The sequence below is a fragment of the Macaca mulatta genome, chromosome 13 (assembly GCF_049350105.2).
Source record: "Macaca mulatta isolate MMU2019108-1 chromosome 13, T2T-MMU8v2.0, whole genome shotgun sequence".
NCBI classification, from domain to species: domain Eukaryota; kingdom Metazoa; phylum Chordata; class Mammalia; order Primates; family Cercopithecidae; genus Macaca; species Macaca mulatta.
Window position 1 is genome coordinate 56,251,430 of NC_133418.1, and position 17,482 is coordinate 56,268,911.

The following is a 17,482-nucleotide window of genomic DNA, read 5'->3' on the forward strand; positions in this document are numbered from 1 at the left end:
CATGTATCCCTGAACGTAAAAGTCGAAGAAAAAAAAAAGTGAGTAGCACCTTTCCTTCCCTCTCTCTCCCTTGCTCCTGCTTTCGACATGTGACGTGCCTATTTCCCCTTCGCCTTCTGCCATGATTGAAAGCTCCCTGAGGCTTCACCAAAAACCTAGCAGATGATGGAACCATGCTTCCTGTAAAGCCTACCCATGAGCCAATTAAACCTTTTTTCTTTTCTTTTTTTTTCTTTTTTTGGAGACAGGGTCTCACTCCGTCTCCTAGGCTGGAGTACAGTGGTGCAATCTCAGCTCACTGCAATCTCTGTCCTCCTGGGGTTCAAGCAATTCTCCTGCCTTGGCCTCCCCAGTAACTGAGATTACAGGCACCCACCACCACGCCAGGCTAAATTTTTTTTTTTTTTTTTTTTTTTTTTGAGACACAGTCTCACTCTGTCACCCAGGCTGGGGTGCAGTGGCATGGTCTCGGCTCACTGCAAGCTCTGCCTCCCGGGTTCACGCCATTCTCCTGTCTCAGCATCCCGAGTAGCTAGGACTATAGGCGCCTGCCACCATGCCCGGCTAATTTTTTATATTTTTAGTAGAGACGGGGTTTCACCGTGTTAGCCAGGGTGGTCTCGATTTCCTGACCTCGTGATCCGCCCGTCTCAGCCTCCCAAAGTGCTGGGATTACAGGCATGACCCACTGTGCCTGGCCAAGCCTGGCTAATTTTTGTATTTTAAGTAGAGACAGGGTTTCACCATGTTGGCCAGGCTAGTCTTGAATTTCTGACCTTAAGTGATCTGCCTACCTTCACCTCCCAAATTGTTGGGATTACAGGTGTGAGCCACTGCACCCAGCCTAAATCTCTCTTCTTTATAAATTACCCAGTCTCAGGTATTTCTTTATGTCAATGCATGAATGGCCTAATTACATGTGCCAATTACATGTATTTTAAACATCTTCTCCCTGTTGTAGTTATCATTTTCATTATAGTGTCTTTTGATAAATGAAGTTTCTTATTTTAATTTCATTGGCTTTTTCCAACTGTTTTCATGGTTCATGCTTTTTATATCTTGTTTAAAAACCCTTCCCTACTCTAAAGTCATAAGGGTTTTTCCCTATATTATATTCTAAGAGTTTTATAGTTGGACTCTCACATTTAATCTACCTGGAGTAGATTGTTGGGTCTGCAGCAGGGGTCTATTTTTTTTTTCCAAACAGATAACTGTCCCAATACCATTTACTGATAAAAATTCCTCTTCCCCACTGACACACAATGCTAGCCCTGGCCCAATCAAATTTCCACACACATAAGTCCAAATCTAAGGTTGCTTTCAGTTCTAAAATTTTATTCAACTGAAGGCACTAAAACTTCTTGTTAAGACAGAACATCAATCAGTTGTAACTTAAAGAAATATTTTTGAAGAAGAGACACCCAATACCAAGAGAATCCTGACTTCAGAAATATAACAACAAGAAAATACTACACAGAGTTCAAAGAACCTGGGCTCTCATTCCCATTCTAGAATTTGCTGAGTATTTAAGATCAGACATTCTCCAGAAGGCTGTGACATTCTAAGTTGTCAAAAAAAAGGTACTCAAAAAAGGATAAAAAAGATCTACCTTCTCCCATGTCCAAACATCACACTTACGGGAAAGTTTAGAAAATTACACTAAATAATATTTAAATGATCATACACAGAGGTAAAACGTAAATAAATCATTCCAAATTTTAGTTTTATATCTAATCTCATGAGGAATTTTTGCTCTAGCTTCTAGCATTATTTCTACTACAGTTTTGTACTCAAAAGACACCTGTTAATGTAATACATAGTGGTTTTATGATCTGAGTACCATCTAATTAAAGACTCAGTAGAAGTGAAGAGTATTTTCAAAAAGGAGCCTTTTTATAACTGAACACTGCTAAAATCCCACATGGAAATTTGGCTCACTACATACTGGATAAAATTTAACTCAAGATAAGATTTTCGACTAATAAAATCACCTTTAATGTGGGCATACTTATTTTACATTATTAGTATTCTTTTGAATAGCCACAGAAGTACAAAATATAACTGAATAATTTTCAGCCAAGTGTAGACACAACTCCAACTAAGCAACTTTATTAAAGCCAATTTATAAAACATTTTAAAATATAAATGTCCTTGATTAACACTGAGAAAAAATGTAAATGTTTAAAATATTCATGCATTAGTAAATATGACAGTTTTCTAATGACCTATTTTTGATATAAAAAAATTTAATGCCATGTCAATTTTGTTATAAGAAGGGTTTCTTCTTATCACTGAGTAAATAAAGAGTGTAAAGAGAAAACCTGATATCTACTGAGTTGTCCACAATTCCACTGGTTAATTTGCTCACAAAATAAATGGACACAGTGGCACAGCAGACACTGGAGACTCAGAAGGGTGGTAGTGTGAGAGGTGGGACAGGGTTGAGAAATTACCTAATGGGTACAATGTACACTATTCAGGTAATGGTTACGCTAAAAGCCCAGACTTCACCATTTCACAATATAACCATGTAACAAAACTGCATTGTACTCCCTAAATCTATATAAATAAAAAATAATCATTTCTATATATGTTAAGTTCCTAAAATGAATCACTCACCATTTACAAATATTGTGCTACTATAAATTTTTCAGATATCACTGGAGCAAAAGCAGAGGTGAAAAAAAAAAGCTATAACAGGAGTTAACAGGTATTAACCAAGAGCTTGCCTTCATAACAGAGTGAAAAGTACTACTAGTTTATTGATTTGTTTTTCTATAACATCTGCATAGTTATCAGCAGGATTTGAATATTAACAACACAAACCAGAAAAGTCTATTCATCTACTGCAGGAGCTGATACTTTCTAGTTTGGTATAAAAAATAACTAGAAATCCACTCATTAAGGACTATTTAAATGATCTACTTACAAAAAATTAAGTACTCGCTATAAAGTTCCTCTTTTTGTTAACATGAATTATAGAGCAGTAAATCTAAATCATGTAGAAAATCAGTGGTAACTAATGGTTCCTTCACTTGAGGAGGCAAGGGTAATATTAAGCCAGAATTGCTATTTTGAAAAAAGTAAATCTAATAAACATGTTCTATTAGAAAAGGTAGGATAAGAATTTCAAGATCTCTCGGCCGGGCGCGGTGGCTCAAGCCTGTAATCCCAGCACTTTGGGAGGCCGAGACGGGCGGATCACGAGGTCAGGAGATCGAGACCATCCTGGCTAACACGGTGAAACCCCGTCTCTACTAAAAAATACAAAAAACTAGCCGGGCGAGGTGGCGGGCGCCTGTAGTCCCAGCTACTTGGGAGGCTGAGGCAGGAGAATGGCGTAAACCCGGGAGGCGGAGCTTGCAGTGAGCCGAGATCGCGCCACTGCACTCCAGCCTGGGTGACAGAGCCAGACTCCGTCTCAAAAAAAAAAAAAAAAAAAAAAAAAAAAGAATTTCAAGATCTCTCTATTCTTTCCTTTAATATGCTTTAGTAACAATAACAAAAAAACTTATTTTAAGCCATGGTAGTCCATTGGCAAGGTGTTAGAAATTGGGCACTAGAGAATAACATACTTTTGTAAAAATCTATCATGTTCCCACTCCTAGATGTGCCATAGATAGTTCTCACTACAGCGTTTACTCATGCATTCAGCAAATATTAATTAAATACCTACTATGTTTTAGGCACTATGATAAACACTAGGGATACAAAGATTAGTCAGAGTTCCTATATTCAAGGACCTTGTGATCCAGTATGTCATCTCAGAAGAATAAGTTATCTGGAGAGGATACAGAGATGAATAACTAACGGTAAATACAGTGGCTCCTACAGGAGTATTGACTCCAGATATTAACACTTTTTCAAGACACTAAGATAATGCAGAATGACGATGAGACATAAACCCTTTTAAAAATTATTTATTCAAGGTTGAGATAAGGTGAATACATTGAATAATTTTTTATTCAAAAAATTTCCAAGTACTAAAATTTAAAAGATGCTTTCCAAATTTGGAAACAGTTAAACATAGGATAAAAAAGCAAGTACTATCTGTGTAAAAGAAGGAACTAACACTATAACAGGCGGTTGTATATAAAATATGAAAATACAAATTGGTTTAAAAAGGTTATAAGTTAATGAATTTAATTCCATGAAATTTTACCACCATACGATCTAGTCTAAAATAAATGGACCCTCATGCACATATTTCATTCTCTTACACAATAGACTCTGCAAAAGAAAAGGAATAATCACATTGTATATTCTTAGAAACTGGCTGTCCCCGCATATCATCAGTGATTTTGCAGCAGGAAACTATAAAGCAAACAATTAAAATTCTAGCCCTCAACAAAAACTTTCAAATTAAAATCATTTTTCAAACCTCAAAGTTGAACAAGGTCTAAATTTTAGAACTATTCAACTCTACACACAGTGATACAGAATGTGTTAAAATATCCCTATAACATTTAAGTTACTTTGGTCACTACCCCAGCTCAAAAAAACAACCATTACATAGTTATGGGCTTTCTTATTGGGTATTATTTGGCGTATTCAATTTTAAACCAAATCGTAATGTACACATGAACTGGCAGTCACCTTCCATTAAAATTCTAATTATGTAAATGTGGCATTGTCCTATGAGAAAATATACAGTTTTACTCATAGTTTAGATCTTTATCTCCTAATTATTTTCTGGCAATGAGAAGGATATGTTCTGACATTAATTCCCTATTCCCATAACCTTAGAAAATAGGCACCTCTGCTTGGGAACTGAAAGGGTAAGAGATAAAAGTTAAAATGAATCATTAATAACATATTTACCGGTTTGATTCGCAGCTGACCACCTGCCACCTCAAGAATGGCATGTCTTCTGGATACTCTCTTGTCTGTTATCTATACAGTAAAAAAATTAAAAGATTAAGAATGGCCACCTTCTTAAAAAGCAACAAAACAAAAAGGCAAACAAAACCCCTGGCAATGTTTCTGAAATCAGTAGACTAGCTATGAAATACATCATTCATTCAACAACTATATGTTGAAATGATTGTCCTCATTTAACAAATAATGAAACTCAGAGATTAAAAAAACCTGCCCAAAGTCATGGAAGAGTCAACAACAGAGCCTCAAGCCTAGAATCTAACGGATCCCAAAACCTTGCATGATAGTTTCCATTCATGACAGACATCTACTGGAGATTATTACCAAGAAAATTCAAAAATAGGAAAAGTATCTATATAATATGTACTTACCAGAAAACATTTCAAATACAAGAAACATATAGTATGTAACGATGATAAAGGTTTTCAAAGGAAGAGATCCCATGCTCAAGGATCTGGTAAGTGTAAAAGGGTCTGACTGTAGGCTTTGTAACCAGTTCAGGAAGGCAAGAAGCGGAATGGTGAAAACCAAACATTGGCAGTAAGAAAGAAATTAGCATTTTTTAAAAATATCTATTTGCTTCCTGTTTTGAGCCAACAGTGTTCTGCTTATGCTCACAATAATTCCTGCATACCAAAGTTCAAAAATTGTTTGCATTTTAAATGCTGACAGTGCCAATCAAAGCTTTCCCTTTCCACTGTAAACGCAATAGTTAAGATTGCCTTTTTTATTTGTGGTTGATTGATAATGAAAACATGTTAAGCACCAATTTCACTAACGCCATAACTACCGACCCCATCTCTTGGTAACCTTGGTATGTAGCACTTGAATGGGGCATTATCCGAATGAGGACCAAAATTATCAGTAAAAAATAGACCATGCCAACACATAAACTCAATTAAACCTATTAGTTCCACAAAAAATGTGAAACTGCCAGGAGTCAGTACTCATTTTTTTAACCAGAGAGCAGTTCCACACTTAAGGCTGTGACATACAAACAGTAATATCAAGCATCACAATGAGTATCACATGAATGAATTTTTTATAATCTATTGTTAGCCACAATGGCCATCCAAGAAGTACAAACTAATATCTATTCTTTCAGAAAAAAAGAGGCTAAAAATGTAAAGATTCCTTTCTTCTTCCCAGAATGTACCTTAGCCGGCTAAAAACAACAGCAGTTATCTGATGACTCATTGCATCATTTGCACAGAACTTTCGCTTAAATGTTGTGATTCAACATAACATTGCCATAGCTATTATTCACACTTTACATAGAAATTCAAATCCAGAGAATTTAGGTAACTTGGGTAGGTCACTCTCCAAGTAGGCAGTACTCCAAAGCCACACTCTTTTTAATAAAAATAGGTAATAGGGAGGGTGCGGTGGCTGCAATCCCAGCACTTTGGTAGGCTGAAGTGGAAGGACCGCTTGAGCTCAGGAATTTAAGACTAGCCTGGGCAACACAGTGAGATCCCCATCTCCACATAAAGTAAAAAATTAGTTGGACAGGGTGGCATGTACCTACAGTCCCAAATAGTAATACTTGGGAGGCTGAGGTAGGAAGACTGCTTGAACCCAGGAGGTCAAGGTTGTAAAGCCATGATGGGCACCACTGCACTCCAGCCTAGATGAAAGGATGAGACCCTGTCTCAAAAAAAAAAAAAAAAAAAGGTAATAAATGTGAGAACACATTTATACATGACTATACCTACATGCAATCATTCAAAAGTAATTTCAAAATATGCACATTATTCTGTGACTGAGAGTAAGCAATTCCTATTTCTGACTTGGATACCAAAATCTCATTACTTCAATACAAACCAATTTTCTAACCAACAGAGTAATAAGCTACCAAATATAAAACTATGGCATATAAAGATGGTTCCTTTAACAGTCCACCATCTTTCTTTCCTCTTTCTTCTTTCCTCTTTTAAACTGTATTTTTTCAGGAAGCAATAAATGAACTTTTCCTATCTCTGTCTTTCTTTGAAGTAGGCTTCACTGACACTACGAAGATAAAAGACATTTTAAGTAATATAAAAGTATAATGTGACCTCTAGTGGACATATAACTCCACAACAGTGTAATTTCATTACAAGCTATGTGTCTTTATAGAATACAAAAAGAATTCTATAAACGGTCTTTGAAATTAACATCACTCAGACATTTATAGTGTTCCTTTTAAAGTAAACCCCTAAATAGTGAATACGTGATAAAATAACCATTTGCATTTTCTCAATGGGAAGTGTAAAGGTTTAATAAATTATCATTAAAACATTTTAATTTCAGGATTGATATACGGAGAGGGGTAGGGAGCAAGTGACAAACAGATTATCCTAAAGATCTGATTATCTGCTTTAACAGCCTATCACTGCTCCTTATACAGAGTGAATATCCAACACATTTTTATTATTTATTAATTAATATATCAACTGTAATAACAATCAATTATCAACAGCAAAGCACCATTCTAGACTTGTCATGTATCATCTTTTTCAGTCTTCACAAAACCTGTGAAGAAGATACTATTATTATACTTCACTTCATAGGTGAGAAAATGGAAGTACAGAGAGTTTAAGTAACTACTCAGTTACACAACCAGTAAGTAGTAGGGCCAGGATCTGAACCTAAGGAATCAGATTCCAGAACCATTCATGCTCTAAATGTTGTATCTCATCCTTCAATATCATTACATGAAACCTAAAGCAAAACCTCAGTTTTTAAGATGATTTACCCAGTTTAACTGTCAAACTAGAACATAGTAAAGAACTGAAAATAAGGCAGAAATGGCTATTTAATAACCAAATAGACATTCAGAAGAGATTCAGATCCTAAATAAAGCTCCAAGAGGCCCTCAAACTTTCATTTGGTCCTGCTTATCTAATGGCATACCTAAGTCTAACAAGATATGTCATCCAAATTCTTAATTCTCTATTCGTAAAGTGGATAGGATTTAGTAGACAGCATACTGACAATAGGACAAAATGACTGATGTTAGTCTACAAGTGGAAAGAGAAAGGCTACTAAAAAGCAAAGAAACCCAAGGACTCAAAAAGAATACACTGGTTAGAGGCCATTTAGGGTAGGACAAATAGCATAAATTACTTCAAAATATACTGAAGGCTTGCCCAAGTTTACTTACTTATTACTAGAGTCACCAAGTTTAAATTAAAACTTCAACTGAAAGTCAGACATTTCACATCTTAGAAAGCCATAAAAATAGTTAAATTGAGGAATTCCAATTTTTATAGAATAGTTATAGTCACCTAAATTCTAATCACAACACACATTCTTCAAAGAAATAAACAAATAGAGCAAACAAAACCACCCATATCTCATCCCATATCTAATGCAAAACTAGGAGATGGAGATTACAAAAAACTTTAAACTTACATGTAAGAGAGATGAGAAATGCCAATTTCAGAAGATCAAGCCCCAGAACTTATGCTGGAGCAGAGAAAATCAGGTGGCAAACGACAGAAAAAGAGGAGAGAGGGAGTGGGAATCTAGGGGTGCTGAAGCACAAGTATCACTCCCAGAAAAATTAAGTCACACTTTTAGTGGGAAATACTAAAAACATATTTCAGATCCAACATTACAGAGGCCAAGCTAATAGAGAATCCAAAAGAGAGGCATAAAAATATGTGGAACCAGGTATAGCAAGCACAGTAAAGGCACCACTTCTCAGAAAGGAGAAGGATACTTGGAAGAAAAAAATAAATCCAGTAGTATAGATTTTGGCTTCAAAATACCATTCCCCACTAAAAGAAACCAGAGCTCTTTTGAGAAATGTCATATTCCAGGTCTGAGGCACAAAAAGTATAATGTGGACCTAGGATATCTTCTTGTGCCAGAGGACAAAGAAATGCTCAAAAATTGATGGGTGCATGTCAGAAGGACAGAGAAACCAGTGCGAAAAAACTCTCACTGACCAAATTTAGAATGATTTGAGCACCAAAATAGTGATAATACTGGAATACAGGAAATTGAATCGCAAAATAATCCATGATTCCGTACCAATCCACATAAAGTAAAAAATTAGTTGGACAGGGTGGCATGTGTTTATAGCTCCAAATATTAATACTTGGGAGGCTGAGGTAGGAAGACTGCTTGAGCCCAGGAGGTCAAGGTTGCTATGAGCCATGTTCACGCCACTGCACTCCAGCCTGGGGGACAGGGTGAGACCCTGTCTCAAAAAAAGAAAAAAAAAGATAATAAAAAAGATTCCATATGAATCATGGATTATTTTTTGATTCAATGTGCTGTATTCGAGTATTATCAGAGGGTAAGGCTGGGAGAGATGCTTTTCTTTATAAAAGAATGCCAGCTAAAGTAGAAAAAATGGTAGAACCAAAAAAATCACTATTTTTTAACTATCAATGTAAAAATTAAGTTAGGAAAGGATAAAAGGATGTTGATTTCCTAATAATAAAAAGGTTTGTTGGGAAAAAATACTCATGAAGTCTCAGTATCACTCCACAGATTACTGACAAAGGAAATGGCAGATGAACTGTGAAATCCGGCAGATACCACCTTATCAAGGTGATTACACTTACCACATCACCACAACAGGACAAACTGATAGATGTGCTTCCTAATGCAGTACTCTGAATAAACATCACCTACTTAATATTTTCACCAAAAATGTTTAATGTGAATCAAATTATGTGCAAACAATCAAACAAAAATTGTGGGACACTCCAGGAATAATTGGCCTGGACCCACAGATGTACCGATGTCATTAAAGACAAAAGGCAAGAAAACCATTCTAGATTAAATGAAAAAAAATTTAACTGGATCATGATTTTTTTAAAAAAATGCAAAAAGCACATTACTGAAAACGATGTACAAAACTGAGTATGGAACATTAAAATTTATGGTACAGTTACACATTTCTAGAATATAACAACAGAATATAGCTATATAGAAATGTCCTCATTCTCAGACACATGTTGACATATTTAGTGATGAACTGCCATAATGCATGTATGTACTTTCAACTGTGTTCAGGAGAAAGAAAAAAATGTGCACGCGCGTACACACACACACACACACACACACACAGGCATATTACAGAAGAAGAAAAATCAATGCCTTATTTGATTAAATTGCTGTTTGTCAAATTTCTGTTACTTGTAGTCAAAAGCAACTGTGATTAATACACATTCCTCTAACCATTGTTATATTTATTTTTTTTTTAGAGATGGGATTTTCCCATTTTGGCCAGGCTGGTCTCAAACTCCTGGCTCCAAGTGATCTGCCCACCTGGGCCTCTCAAGGTGCTGGGATTACAGGCATGAGTCACTGTGCCTGGTCTTAAACTGCCTTTTTTTTTTTTTTTTTTTTTTTCAGACTAAGCTTCGCTCTGTTGCCCAGGTTGGAATGCAATGGCACAATCTAAGCTCACTGTAAACTCTGCCTCCCGGGTTCAAGCGATTCTCCTGCCTCAGTCTCCCAGGTAGCTGGGATTACATGCATGCGCCATCACGCCTGGTAAATTTTTTTTTTTTACATTTAGTAGAAACAGGGTTTCAACATGTTGGTCAGGCTGGTCTCTAACTCCTGACCTTGAATGATCCACCCACCTCGGCCTCCCAAAGTGCTGGGATTACAGGTGTGAGCCACCGTGCCCAGCCCTAAACTGAATTCTTAATATTGTTTCTTGAATGTGAACAGGTCTATTCTTATATCACTTTTGTAGTGATACCATGAGGATCCTTTATATTTGACTTTCTGGTTTTAAATATTAATAGAATACTTCATCCACTATGATATACATACAGGTCCCTTCTCTAGTTTTAAGATACAAAGATTATACCAGAAGAAAAGATAAACACATGAAAACATAAAAGAACTGTTTATGATCTGTTTGTTACCAAATACGTATTTTTGGTATTTATTGAAGTCAAACAAAACGGAAATTATCTTATGATGTGACGAGCAGAAAAATTTAGCTATTTTGAATCAAAGTCTGTGATCTCTTTGTTTAACTGCAATTCTCAAAATTCTAAGAACTAAAGAAACAACCCTGAATAAAGTAAAAGCAGAAAAGCTACTGGATCTTGAAATAGAATAGGGTGGTACCTTTCATTTCATTTTTTGTCTATATACAATATAGACAACACAAGTTAATTTTTTGTAAAATGCTTTTCTAGAGAAGTTTCTGAACATCATAGACCGTTATATCACATTAATTCAATGTTCTCATGTAACTTGGTTCCTGTAAATATAAGAACAGAAAATAGTTCGTTTTTCAGTATAAACTATATTACAAATTGTTTTTTAGTATAAACTATATTACACAGGATATTATTATAGTACAAATATAGTACACAGGATGTATATTATAGTACAAATTGGTTTTCAGTATAAACTATATTACACAGGAAAGGTTAAGACAATTATATGATACTTTATACTTTAATTTTATAAAAATTATCTTGTATGAATAAAATCAGAAAGATGGCTGACTAGAGGTGCCCGATGCGTGCCCTTGCCCCCTAAAAAGGGACCCAAACAAAGAATTAACAACTACAATTCAACTGGAGTGTCTGAGGGAGAGCGCTGAAGTGCTGCAAGGGAGTGGCAAGATCCCTGTGGAGCACAAAAGCAGGATGAAAAGAGGTGCAAGGCACCCTGCCTCTGCTGTCCCATCTCCCCAGTGAGACTGGCTGGGAGCCAGGAGGGACTTCTTACAGGGTAATGGTAAGCACAGGGCCCCATCCACAGAAACTTGCAGTCCTCACTGCAGGAGAATCCCACAGTCCTTACAAGCCTTGAGCTGTTTGGAGAGCTACCTGGAATTTACAAAGCTACATTACTCCACAGTAGGAGCTCGTGTTATGTACTCCCCACCCTTGCATAACCTAAGCTGCTACAGCATAGCACCTTCTTGAAACCAGAGACACTGCTGGAGGGTGTCCTGCTCTGGGGGCCAGTAGCCACTGTGTCTCTCTAGCTTTGAGGTTCTACCATCATTCCATAAAGACCACATGAAGGACTGCAATGCAATGACTCCAGTTACTGAGAGCCTGGGCCCAGGGACAGTCATGACTCTGGTACTGCATAATGGGGAAGCCAAGCCCAGGCTGGCCAAACCACCACATGCCTGTGCCCCCAGCTGCAGAAACAGCATAGCAGCCCACCCCCGGTACGCCCTTCCCCAAGCTAGCCAAACCATTGTGAGCTCACATCCCAGCCAGAGAAACAGCAGACCACCCCCAGGGGGCATGCCACCAAACTGGCCTAATCATTATGTGTCCATACCCCCAACTGAGGACACAGTCTGGTGGAACCACCCTAGGCGGACATACTCCACAAACCAGCCAAACTGCCCCACCCCTGCAGCCCTAGCTGGATAAACAGCCTGGTGGCTCTTTCCTCAGTGAGCCAGACCCTGAGCAGCCAAACCACAACATGTCTGCACCCTAAGTCTGTTAAACAGCCCAGAGAGCCAGTCCCTGAGCTGACCAACCAGCTGCACACCAGCACCCACAGCCTGAGAAGCAGCCTAGCAGACCTGCCCTCAGTGACCCAATCTCCAAGCCAGCTGACTATGTGTACATGCATACCCCTGGCCCAACAACCAGCCTGGCGAGCCCATCTCTGGCAAAGTCATACCACCACCACCACCGCACACTTCCACAGCCTAGGCCATTGAGGAACTTGCAAACATTACTAATATGGGTTACAGCTGAGGAAACTGTACAGAGACCACACTACTGTGCTCACTCAGAACCAAAGCCAATGCACTCCACCCATCAGACACCATAAGACCCATCTAAAGGAATAGGTCTTTCCCTGTGAAAGCTACTTCATCAAATTAGAAGAGGCAACTATTCCACCAGATGAGCAGATATCAATATAGGGACACAAGAAACATGAAAAAAAAAAAAACCACGACACCCTCAAAGGAACACATTAATTTTCCAATAGCAGACTCCACAAAAAGAAAGAAATTTATAAAATGCCAGAAAAAGAATTCAAAATAACCTTAAGAAAGTCAACAAGATAGAAGACAATGCAGATAACCCAATAATTCATTAGCTAAATGAGAAAGTCAACAGAGAGAAACATCATAAAAAAGAACCAAACAGAAATCTTACAGCTGAGGAATTCAGAGAATAAGAAAAAATAAAATCAAGCCTTCCCCAGACTATATCAAGCAGAAGAACTTCTGAACTTAAAGACTAAGTCTTCTGAAATAACCCAAAGCAAAGAAAAAAGTATTTAAAAGAATGAAGAAAATCGATTGAATTTATGGGACACCATTAAGCGAACAAATATTCACATTATGAGAATTCCAGGAAAAGAAAATATGGAAAAGGCATAGAAAACCTACTTAATGAAATAATAGCTGAAAACCCCCCAAGTCTTGAGAGACAGAAGGACATCCAGATGCAGGAAGCACAGAAGTTCTCAAATAAATTCAGCCCAAAAAGGTCCTCTCCAAGGCACTTACAGTCAAATTTTCAAAAGTCAAAGACAACAAGAAAATTCTACAAACAAGAAAAAATCATCAAGTCACATAAAAGGGAATGGCCATTAGACTAACAGCAGATTTCTCAGCAGAAACTTTAACAGGCTGAGAAAATGGGATGATATATTTAGTGCTGAAAGGAAAAAAACAAACAAACAAACAAACAAAAACCTGCCAGCCAGGATGTAGGATACGCAGTAAAGCTATCCTTTAGAAATGAAGTTTTCCCAAACAAGCAAAAATTAAGGGAATTCCATCACCACTCAACAAGCCCTACAAGAAATACTTAAAGGAGTTACTACATGGCTTCATGCTGAATTCTACCAAATTTTTAAAAAAGACTAACACCAATTCTTCTCAACCTATTCCAAAAAATTAAAGGGAAAGGAACTATTACAAGTTCATTACATAACGCCAGTATGACCCTGAAACCAAAACCAGACAAGGACACACAAACACACAAAAAAAGAAAATTACAAGCCAACATCCCTGATGAACATATAGATTCAAAAATCCTCAAAAAAATACTAGCAAACTGAATCCAAGAACACATTAAAAAGATTATACAGCATGATCAAGTGAAATTTATCCCAGGGATACAATGATGGTTCAAACATACACAAATCAATAAATGTGATACATCACATCAACAGAATTAAGGACAAAAACCATATGATCTCAAGAGATTCAGAAAAAGTATTCGATATAATTCAACATCCCTTCATGATAAACACTCAACAAATCAGGTATAGAAGAAACATACCTCAACACAATAAAGGGTATATACGACAAACCCACAGCTAACATCATATGGAAAAGGGAAAAGATGAAACCTTTTCTTCTAAGAATTGGAACAAGCTAAGGATGCCCCACTACTACCACTCTTACTAAATATAGTACTATTAGTCCTAGCCAGAGCAATTAGGTAAGAAAAAAAAAATCAGCCAGGCATGGTGGCTCACACCTGTAATCCCAGCACTTTGGGAGGCCAAGACAGGTGAATCACAAGGTCAGGAGTTCAAGACCAGCCTGGCCAAGATGGTGAAACCCCATCTCTACTAAAAATACAAAAATTAGCTGGGCATGGTGGTGGGTGCCTGTAATCCCAGCTACTGGGGAGGCTGAGGCAGAGAATTGCTTGAACCTGGGAGATGGAGGTTGCAGTGAGCCGAGATCATGCCACTGCACTCCAGCACTCTGTCTCAAAAAAAAAAAAAAAAAGAGCATCTAAATGGAAAGGAGGAAGCAGAATCATCCCTGCTTGTAGATAACATGATCTCACATCTAGAAAAACCTAAAGACTCCACCAAAAGAACTCTTAAAACTGATAAACAAATTCAATAAACTTACAGGATACTTTAACTTAAAACAATATGGGGCTTAGGGAAACCAACCTTGACTCCCTCAAAACTTAACTACCAATAGCCTACTGTTGACTGGAAGCCTTAATCAATTATAAATAATTGCTTAACACATATTTTGCATGTTATATGTATTTTACAGTGTATTCTTATAATAAAGTAAGCTAGAGAAAAGAGAATGTTTTAAGAAAATCATAAGGGAGAGAAAATATATGTACTATTCATTAAGTGGAAGTGGATCATCATTCAGATCTTCATCTTCATTGTCTTCACCTTGAGTAGGCTGAGGAGGAGGAGGAGGAGGAATAGGAGGAGCTGCTCATGCTGTCTCAGGGTGGCAAAGGTGTAAAAGGTAAAGGAGGTAGAAGGAAAGGCAAGAAAGGCAGACATACTTGGTGTTTTATGAAAATACATGATAACTTGCCTAACTTTTTTGCTTTCCATTTCTTTAAAAAAAAAAAGTTTTTATACATTTCCAATCCTATTCTACCATTTGTTTAGTTTCAGGGTCTGTATCATAGAAAGGTCCATGTTGTAAAAGAAAAGCAGTGTTGAATAAACATAACCCTTCTGCCAGAGTGTTTAGTGTCGGTTTGTTTACTGGCACTGCTGCTTCTACATCATCTTCCTCATTTCTGGTACTGGTTCAGAAGCATTTGTCTCCATCAAGTTGTCTTCTGTTAATTAGTGTTTATTAGCTCTTGAATTTCTCCAATATCTATACCTTGAAATCCTTTACCCCCGACTTTTTGGCCATATCCACAATCTCTTTCATAATTTATTTGATTGGCTTTGTCGTAAACTCTGTGAAGTCATGCACATCATCTGGACAGTTTTCTTCAGCAAGAATTCACTGCTTCAGGCTTGATGGCTTTCATGACTTTTTCTGTAACAACAATGGTATCTTCAATGGTGTAATCCTTCCGGACTCATGATGTTCTCTCTAGGGAGGTTCTCTTCCATAACCCTGACAATCTTTTCCATAGAGTACTGTGTATAATGAGCCTTAAAAGTCCTTATGACTCCCTCATCTAGTGGCTGAATTAGAGATGTTGTGTTTGGGGGAAAGTAGACCACCTCAGCACCTTCATTACTGAACTCATGGGGCTCTGGGTGGCCAGAGGCATTGTTCAAAAGAATTCTAAAAGGCGGTCTCTTACTGGCAAGGTACTTCCTGACTTCAAGGACAAAGCATTGATAGAACCAATTCAGAAAAAGGATTTTCATGCCTAGACTTTCTCTTTGTACAACCAAAAGAATGGCAGCTGGTGGTTATCTTTTCCCTCTAAGGCTCAGGGGTTAGCATCTTTGTAGATAAGGGCAGTACTAATCATAAACCCAACTGCATTTGCACAAAACAGTAGAACTGCCTATCCTTTCCTGCCTTAAATCCCAGTGCTCACTTCTCTTCCTTACTAATAACTGTCCTTTGTGGCTTTTTTTTTTTTCCCCAGAGCAAGGCACTTTGATCCACATTTAAAAACCTGTTCAGACAGACATCCTTTCGCCTCAATGATTATCTTAATGACATCTGGGAATACATCTGCTGCTGCCTGGGCAGCAGAAACTGCATTTTCTGTTACCTTGACATTTTAAAAGCCAAACATCTTTTTAAAATTATTAAACCATTCTTTGCTGGCATTAAATTCTCCAGCTTTAGATCTTTTACCCTCTTTTTGCTTTAGGTTGCCATATAATGACTTTGCTTTTTCTTGAATCATATTAGAGTCTATAGGTATGTTTTTCTTATAGCAAGCCTGTATCCACATAAAAATTGCATTTTCAGTACAAGATAAAAAGGTGTTTTACAAAAAGTGCAAGGTTTTCCCACCTGCTGGCATAGCTGCAGTGAAAGCTTCATGAATTTCCTTTTCTTTTTTTACAGTCATCCATACGCTGTATTCATTTATTTTGAAATGGCAGGCAACACAGCTGCAGACCTTAATCTATTATATGTATCAAGGAATTCAACTTCTTGTAATTTTTCTCTGCTTTTTTTTTTTTCTGCCATTATTTTTCTCCGCTTTTTGGGAGAACTTCCAGCATCACTAGTGGTATTATTTCATATAGGTCCCATGGTCCCATGGTGTGTTAATCAAGGTTTACGATATTGCACTAAACACAATAGAAAAATAGAAGACTCACGAGAGATCCCCCCCCTTTTTTTTCTAAAGACATTGATATAGTATAGTTTGGCTGTGTCCCGACCCAAATCACACCTTGTACTGTAATAATCCCACATGTCAAGGGTAGGACCAGGTGGAGATAACTGAATCAGGGGGTGGTTTCTCCCATACTGTTCTCAGAGTAGTAAATAAGTCTCACCCCTGCACAAGCTCTCTTGCCTGATGCCATGTAAGATGTCTGACTTTGCTCCCCATTCACCGTCCGCCAAGATTATGAGGCCTCCTCAGCCATATGGAACTGTGAGTCAATTAAGCTTCTTTCCTTTACAAATTACCCAGTTTTGGGTATGTCTTTATTAGCAGTGTGAGAACAGACTAATACAGACAGGGTCTCAAACTGTCACTCAGGCTGGAGTATAATGGTGCAATCATGGCTCACTGCTGCCTCAATCTCACAGGCTCAAGTGAGGTTCCCATCTCAGCCTCCAAGTAGCTGGGATTACAGGCATGCACCACCATGCTCAGCTAATTTTTTGTTTTTTTTAATTTACTTTTTGTAGAGATGGAGTCCCATTATGTTGTCCAGGCTGATCTTGAACTCCAGGCTCAAGCAGTCCTTTGGGAGTCCTTCAGCC

The 17,482-nt window shown here is 37.6% G+C and overlaps 1 protein-coding gene across 2 annotated transcripts in view; it reads right to left on the reverse strand.

Annotated features, from left to right (window-relative positions):
• APLF (aprataxin and PNKP like factor) overlaps positions 1 to 17,482 on the reverse strand; it is a 95,430-nt gene that overhangs the window by 68,138 nt on the left and 9,810 nt on the right. For both annotated transcript variants that reach the window (XM_015112593.3, XM_028832435.2), the window contains exon 2: positions 4,822 to 4,893. In XM_015112593.3, coding sequence (XP_014968079.2) covers positions 4,822 to 4,893 — 72 coding nt within the window. The remainder of the gene's footprint in view (positions 1 to 4,821; positions 4,894 to 17,482) is intronic.